This window comes from Oryza glaberrima, chromosome 11, assembly GCF_000147395.1.
Source record: "Oryza glaberrima chromosome 11, OglaRS2, whole genome shotgun sequence".
NCBI classification, from domain to species: domain Eukaryota; kingdom Viridiplantae; phylum Streptophyta; class Magnoliopsida; order Poales; family Poaceae; genus Oryza; species Oryza glaberrima.
The window spans coordinates 15,496,854-15,505,529 of NC_068336.1; the positions used below are offsets into that span (position 1 = coordinate 15,496,854).

Below are 8,676 nucleotides of genomic sequence, written 5' to 3' on the forward strand. Positions count from 1 at the left end.
GACACTTTAGGGATCAAGCGAGGGAGGCGTCTTGACGATGCTATCACCGTTCCTGATGAATTGCTACTGGTTCAGTTTCGTTGCTTCGGTCGGCGGCAAACAGATGTTGAACTGGCAATAAAATTTAAGCAGATGAACCACCTTGCCAAACATGTTGTTTTCGCACTGCAATTGTATCGGTGGAGGATGAAGAACAGAACAAACTGTATTTCCCGGTGCAAAATTAAATTGTGTGGTTCTACACACGCAGCATCTTTTGCTTGATCATAGTACACGTAAAAATGAAAACTAACTGAACAGTTGTCCGTTCGGCAATATTATGTGAGAAATGAACTGCTCTCAATCAAAACCAGGGCGTATGCCATTCATTTCAAAAAATTGTTTTGTTTAAAGGAGTAGTCGTCTGCTTTCAGTGTGTTCCTCGGTGAAAATATGCGCTTATGTACACTCAAGCCATTTTTTATTAGAGGAAAATAATGACCTCTTATATCTATAGGAGTAAAGCAATATTTCCATTTTTTATTAGGAGAAAATAATGACCTCTTATATCTACATGAGTAAAGTGATATTTTTTTTAAACACGGGCGCTCACAACACACGCGCACTCATCCCTGTAAACGCATACACGCACACCCTACCCCTATGAGCATCTCCGGAAGACTTGGCAGGCATATCTTGAGATTGACGAAGTCACCAGAGATGCCTCGCTGTCGACGGGTATGTCGCCTATCACTGAAAGAATAATTAGCCGTAATGCAGGTGGGTTGGTTCCACCGCAAGGAACCTAACCAGTTGAGCTATGCTTACTTCGCAAGTAAATCGATATTATCTCTCTTAAGTATCACGTTTATATAATAATTGGCACAATTTGGGGGAATTTGGGGAATGAACAATAAGATTGGATTAGACCCAAAGAGCAATATAAATTGTGTACAATAGATGCGATGTTACAATACTACTCCTAGAGACACACTTATACTTGACATCCCCATTCAAATGCAACGTGTACACATTGCATTTGGATCTAAAAACTAGATCGACAACAAATTAGGATTAATTCAAAAACCATGCTTGAAGATGTCCACTTGAAAGATGACAAAAAATAAAAGATCCATCTCCTCCTCAATGAAGCGGACTTCAAAGCTTTCATGAACCGTTCTTCAACTCCTGGAGCCTTGAAGCCTTCACAAGCTATGCTTCGGCTATTTAATGATTTAGAGACGGCGATGATGACGATGAAGGAACTTCACCGATTGTTCTTCGGCCCTTAATGATTTATGATGATGTCAGCTCCGACGAGGAGCTACTGACCTGACGAGCCAACTCCGATGAAAAGCTGGTGATGATGTTGCTTATGATGACATGATGATAATGAAGACCAACTCTGACAGAAAGTTGGGGAAGTTGGAGATGACCATCTCCGACATGGAGTTGATGATGAACCGATGATCGAGGCTAGCTCCAATGTGGAACTAGTGATAAGCGAGATAGACTAGCAAGACATAGACGAATTGAAGGATGGGAAATGGACTTCAGTGGACTTGATGTAGTAAACACAGAAAATTGATTTGTGGATTTCAAATTAAGGCAGTGATCTTATAATAAACAAAATACTAGCACACATGTTGATGGCAGTAGGAACAACCACAAGAAACTAGTGTTATGGATAGACTAACAAAAGATAGAAGTAAATTGTAGAGATACATTGACCAGGAAAACAACCTAACTAATTAGGAGGTAGTGGCAGTAGAAAGCATGAAAATTAATATGATTTTTACACTACTAGAAAAAGTATTTTCGCACGCGGACAAAAGTGATTTTTGCAAGCGGAGGGTTGGATCGCTTGTAGCACAACGACGGTGAAAATCAACGATTTTCGCAGTCGGGGCAACAGCCCGCCTGTGAAAATCCACGAAATGAACAAAAAAAAAATCACGGCGGCGGCTCGCCGACGCCGCCACAAGCCTCGTCGCCGCCGCCCTCCTTCGGCCGGATTTGGGAGGGGAGGGGAGCCGCGCCCCGCGCCGTCGTCGTCGCCGCCGCCACCCCGCGCCGTAGTCGCCGCCGCCGGCCTCCCCTCTCCCTTCTCCGGCCGGATCTGGGAGGGGGCAGGGGAGCCGCCGCCGTGGCTCCGCAAGTCGTCGTCCCCGCCGTCCCGACCCGTCGTTGTCACCGCCGCCGCCGCCCCACGCCGTATTCGCCACAGCCGGCCTCCCCCCTCCCTCCTCCAGCTGGATCTGGGAGGGGGGAGGGGAGCCGCCGCCACAGCTCCGCGCGTTGTCGTCGCCGCCGCCCTGACCCGTCGTTGTCGCCGCCGCCGCTGCCGCCCCGCACTGTATTCGTCGCTGCCGGCCTCTCCCCTCCCTCCTTCAGCCAGATCTGGGAGGGGGGGGAGGAGGGGAGCCGCCGCCGCCGCCCCGCGCCGCCCCGGACACCGCTGCCGCGCTCGCCGGCCTCCCCCCTCCCTCCTCCGCCAGATTTGGGAGGGGAGCCGCGCCGCCAGCCGTACGCTGCGCCGCCAGCCGGACGCCATGCCGTCGCGCCGCCTTCCAAGCCACCCCACGCCGTAGCCGCCGTCGTTCCCCCTCCGACGGCCGAGGAGAGGAGGAAAGGTGAGAGGAGGGGAGAGGAGGAGGCGTGAGAGGAGGGGAGGGGAGAGGCCGTGAGGTATGGGGAGGGGAGAGGCTGGCCGTGGGTGAGGAGGGGAGGGTGAGGTGTGGAGACTTAGAAAAAATCAACCCCTACCCAAGTCTATTTATTTTTAAGTCTATTTTCGCAGGCGGACCACTTAAGCGGCGCCCTGCGAAAATTATTTCACCCCGATTTATATTTTTATAGACGGTCATTTGGCTTTAAAAGTCATGTCCGTCTGTGAAAATGAGACCCCTATATCGGAAAAAATGCTTTTTCTAGTAGTGTTAGTTGTACTAGTATAGCAAGCAGAGAATGACATGATCAGTGACCACTAAGCCATGCGTGCAATTCGAAATAGAAGCACAGCAAACTGAGCAAGGCTAGAGCGGATCAGCAACCTCACGGAGCCCAGAACAATAGCGGCGTAGGGACGGAGGACGAGGTTGACCGGATATGACTGTTCCTGCTGCTCGTGCCTGGCTTCTTGCTTGACCGGATTGAAGGCTATGCTATTTCTTGGCTGCTTGGGTGTTTGCTTGAATTGACAACGATGCTTGCTGCTGGTGCTGCTAGCTGCTGATTGGCGAGGCTGCGAAGATAGATGACGACCGCGGCACACGGGCGGCAACAAAAGGGAGTGCTAGTTACTAGTTACTACATCTACCAAATTTCTGTAATTAACTGAGTAGGAAGAGTTGGAACAGATAATATCTGATATTGAACTAACTGAGGAGACAGATATTATCCTTTGGGCCTTTGGCCTCTGGCTTAATCTAACTGCTTTTCAACAAAATCGCTCTATAGATTGCTCATATCCCTCTGAAGGTGAAACATTTTCATTGGCTTGCCTGTATGGATAGGATCGAATCTACATCTCAACTGGTAAAGAAAAACTGGGAGAGATCTGAACTTCGTGTGCTGTGTAATGACTTAGAAGATGCTGATCATCTCATCTTCAGATGCCTTTTAGCAAAGTTCTTTTGGTGTGTACTTAGAGATGCTTCGATTTCGCAATCAATTCCTAGTTCTTGTGAACACTTCTTCTATGATGTAGTAGGCCATCCTAGTTATAAACAGAGCAGAGGAGTGATGATGCTGCTCGGGGCTGCTGCTTGGGCCTAGTGGCTAAACAGAAATGTTTTGATTTTCAGGAAGAAAATTTTAACCACCCCCCTGACTATTGTTTTCCATGTAACGTTTTATCTGAGGCAATGGTCCAAATTGATGAAGTAAAATGAAGAAGCGGAGGCTAAGGCGATCACAGCGAAGATTTTGTTAGCTGTTCAACTTTTGTCTACAAATTGAACTGGAGTAGGCTAAAATCTTGAATATCGTCCTTTGTTCAGCAGTTGTAGATGATTTCATTTAATGTAGCTAGTTCAGGCGTTTTGTTTGACCAAAATGTTGGCTGGATTGCTCTTCTTCTTTAATGCTGGTCTCCCCAGTGTAATTTTACAGTTCTTAAGAGGTATTATGAGGTACTAATTTTTCTATTGTAAATTTATTATCTCTTGGTATCTAAGGTACTATCAGGTACCAAATTTTACACTAAATTTTTATTACCTCATAATATCTTCTTAAATACCGTAAAATTGCTCTACTCATTAGCACGAGTTTTGCCATGATCTCCTTGGACGTTCGGCTTTAAAAGAGAGCACTAAAACACACAACTCCCTACCCTACTACAGAGTAAACTATTGAAATTTAAAGAATGTACCTCCGGTGCAAAGTACATGAGAGCCCAACTACACAGTACTCCCTATTTTCAGGTTACGAGATGTTTTGATTTTGGTTAAAGTCAAACTGTTTTAAGTTTGGCTAAGTTTATAGACAAATATAGTAATATTTATAATACTAAATTAGCTTCATCAAATCAATAGTTGAATATATTTTCATAAGAAATTTGTTTTGGGTTAAAAATATTACTACTTTTATTTACAAACTTGGTCAAAGTTAAAACAGTTTGACTTTAACCAAAGTCAAAATGTCTTATAACCTGAAATGGAGGTAGTACATTAATTATTATGTGCCTAGGGTCAAAATGCATAAGTAAATTAAGGTTCGTTAAGGAGTAAATTACGGCAGCAATAATCTGATCCATGCCTCTTAGATCCAAAAGCTATGACGATTCCAATGTTGCAGATTCTAACTTTGCAAATGTAAGTAGTCTTAATCCAACGTGCCGCTTCTAAAGGTATGTCAAAGAGAGAAACTATTCTAAATTCTCAAAGGGGACATCCCCTCTTAATTCATTAGGAATTGCTAACTGTTTGTTGACAGAAAATTTATTGTTAAATCTTTCAGTTTCTAAATTGTTGGATGTGTTTGAGATTCCTATTAGCCGTTTGATACGCATCAAGATCTGTGCTTATAAGAAAAAAAATATCGCCTAAATACATATAAAAATGAAAAAAAATCAGCAAGTTAGATTAGTATGTGATAAATCATTCCACAAACATGCAAAGTCAAATTTAACTTCTGCAAGTTAAAAAAATTGACTGTGAATATACATTAATTAGCCATAGTTTAATTATTTTTCTTTGCAACTTGTACAAGCTTAACTTACATAAATATATTTATGTAGTGATCTATCCCATATCAATCTGACTTGTTGAATTTTTTTTCAAATTTTCTCATAAATATTTGAATGACATGCAAACTACGGTGCATCTTGAATGTTTAGAATCCACTGCCGGAATCCCAATGTCAAAGGTTTGATTCCAAAAGTATATAAAAGAGAACAATGAAAGATAACAAGTCGCTACCAAACTAAGTATTGAACTATAAACATTTCCAAAATTGTACCTCCGGTCAAAAAATAGTACATGACACCTCGCAGCAGAATAGTCCACAAACCAACCTTGAAACCAAGAAAACAAAACAGCCACACCAGATTAAATATTCAGTAATTAAGGAGGAAATTTAAAGAATAATAATTCAGCCACAAAACCAATATTTTGGAAAAAAACTTGTGTTTGCTGATTACAAATTAAGTTTCAGGTTAATTAACCAAGTTTTGTTTCAGTGGAACTCTTCGTCAGGCAACGTGCCGGCCTTGGCGCCGACGTTGAAGAACTCGATGATGACCTCGAGCGGGAGCCCCTTGGTCTCGGGCACCTTGAGCGCCACGAACACGAGCGCGACGCAGCACACGGCGGCGTAGAAGGAGAACACGCCGGCGAGCCCCACGGAGCTGAGCATGACGGGGAGGCTGTACGTGACGGCGATGTCGCCGAGCCAGAACGTCAGCGAGCAGATGGCGATGCAGAGTCCCCTCACCCTCGTCGGGAAGATCTCGGCGCAGAGGATGTTTGGGATGGGTCCGAACCCCATGACGAAGCAGCAGAAGTAGACGATGACGCTCCCCGTCGACAGCGCGGCGTGCGCGGTCGCCGCCATGGGCACGACGTTCGCCACCACGAGCACGGCGAGCGACGCGACGAGGACGGGCAGCGTCCAGAGGAGGAGGGCGCGGCGGCCCGAGGCGTCCATGAGGCGCATGGCGACGCCGATGGACGGGAGCATGAGGAGCGTGGTGAGGCCGCTGATGAGGATGGAGGTGGAGTCGCCGGAGAGGCCGAGGCTGGCGAGGAGGACGCTGACGCCGGCCTGGTCGAGGATCTGCGGGGTGTAGTAGAGCACGCCGTTGATGCCGGAGAATTGCTGGAGGATCTGGATGGTGACGCCGCAGAAGAGGGCGTGGCGGACGCCCGGCTCGAGCAGCTCGCGCCACGCCGGGCCCGTCGACGCCGCCGCCGCCACCGCCTCCGGCGGGTTAGCGAACGCCGGCTCGGTGGGGCTCTGCCCGATAAGGACGTCCTTGGTGTACAGCATCGAGCGGCTCACCAGCGCCGCCGCGTGGACGTACGCCGTGGACGGCGCGTCGCCGGCGCCGGCGCCGCCCGCGTCGCCGCCGGGCGCGGCCTCGGACTCCTCGTGCAGGTACATGCGCTTCACCGCGCCGCGCTTGACGCCGTCGGGGCCCACGTTCTCCGTCCACTTCCACGCCAGCTGCCACCCGCCGCCGATGCCCATGGTGCTCGCCGTCTCGACGCCGCCGCCGCCGATGCTGCTGTGCCGCTGCATCGCCACCTGGCCGGAGGCGGGCTCGTTCTTGGTCTCCACGTCGGTGCTCTGCCGCGACAGCAGCGGCGCCTGCAGGCCGCCGCCGTCGTCGTCGTCCTTGCCGTCGTCGGAGAGGTACTCCTCCTCCTCCTCGTCGAGGTCATCGTCGCCAGGCTGCACGTTCTCCTCGTCCCAGCTGCTGCCGCCGGGCCTGTCGTTGACGCTAAGCATGCTCCCGAGGTTGGGGAACAGCGTGCTCCCCCTCATGCTACCGGTGGCGCCGCCGCCGGACTCCGGCAGCCGCTCGTGGACGCTCCCGAGCAGCGCCACCACGGGGTCCTTCATCTGCTCGTACATGCTGCCGTGGCGCGACGCCTGCAGCCCCAGCGAGCTCCCCAGCATGCTGCCGCGGCCGCCGGCGACCGGCTGCGCCACCCACGAAAGCCCCTGCTCCGGCCCGTACAGCGTGACCGTGTCCCTCGCCTGCTCGTTCTCGCCGGCGTCGCCCTCGGACGGGCCGACGACGTAGTCCTCGATCTCGGTGTCGCCGCCGGTGCCGAGGCCCTCGACGAGCAGCGCCATCTCGCCGGAGACGTCCTCGCGGCCGCGCAGCATCTCGAGCACAACCCTGGCCTCCTTCATGCGGCCCTTGCTGACGAGCCAGCGCGGCGACTCCGGGAGGTAGAAGACGGTGACGAACAGGTAGAGCAGCGAGGGGACGAAGAGGACGCCGAGCATGATGCGCCAGTTGGGCGAGGGCGAGAGCGTCATGGCGAAGATCATGCAGTAGGACATGAACATGCCGCCGGAGCCGGTGAACTGCGGCAGCGTGTTGAGGCGGCCGCGGATCTCCGGCGGGGAGGTCTCGGAGATGTAGACGGGGACGAGGGTGACGGCGAGGCCGACGCCGAAGCCGTCGACGAGGCGGGCGAGGAGGAGGACGTAGACGTTGGGGGACCAGAGCATGATGAGGCCGCCGGCGAAGTAGAGGAGGGAGGAGGCGATGAGCATGGGGCGGCGGCCGACGAGGTCGGAGACGGGGCCGGAGAAGGTGGTGATGATCGTGGCGCCGATGAGGGACATGGCGACGACGAGGCCCTCCACGGCGGGCTGCGACTCGAGGGCGAACTCCCGCTTGATGTACAGCACGGCGCCGGCGATGGTGGCGTTGTCCCATCCCTGCAGGTAGTTGCCGATGGCGGCCGCCACGGCCACCAACACGGCGCCTCTCATCGTACGTGGCGATCGATCGATCTCGGATCGGTTTCTCAGAGAAACCACATGAAAAGCGCGAGAGGGATTGGATGATTTTGTGCAACCAACAGGGCGGGTGTTTGGGTTTCATGCACCCGTGTACGTCGCACGCGAGGCTAACAATAGCGCCTAGTGTTGCTAGCTAGGGCCATTCACGCCGCGTCGAACGGGGGATCACAACGACGCGCGCGGGAAACACGCATGCATACATCTACGGTTTTGACGAATTCCACCGGTCTCCACGTACGCCTACCGACGCAGATGGTATATGCCCGGTATACTATACCTAGGCAGCTACTATGTAAAAGAGAAAATCCCTTGTATATCTCTGAAAATCCCTTGTATCCCTTGTATACCTAGCTACTACCAATGTTTACAATATTTCTTTTTATGAATGCTCCCGATCGAAAAAATCCATTGTCCTATTAAAATTTCAAATAAAATTTTTAATTTATTACATTTATTTTATTTCCAAAATTTATGAAAAAATTTTCTACACCAATTATTTAGTCTCATTAGTTTTATAAAATGCACACACTGTGCACTCAACCAAAATTTTTAATTGTTTTTGAAGCTAATATTTGAACCTAAATAAGCATAAAGGGTAAAAAAAAATACATTTGCAACCAAACGTAATAGTGAAATTATGGAAAATATGACGGTAAGAGCATTGAAGGGATCAAGTTGAAATTTCAGGGGTATAGAAGGGATTGGGTAAATTTC

General features: G+C 50.0%; 1 protein-coding gene across 1 annotated transcript; it reads right to left on the bottom strand.

Annotated features, from left to right (window-relative positions):
• Positions 1-5,201: 5,201 nt before the first annotated feature.
• Positions 5,202-8,031, bottom strand: LOC127754126 (monosaccharide-sensing protein 2-like). The gene has a single exon (XM_052279592.1). It carries the CDS (start codon positions 7,930-7,932, stop codon positions 5,656-5,658), a length of 2,277 nt encoding a protein of 758 aa, XP_052135552.1. The 5' UTR covers positions 7,933-8,031; the 3' UTR covers positions 5,202-5,655.
• Between the last annotated feature and the right edge of the window lie 645 nt (positions 8,032-8,676).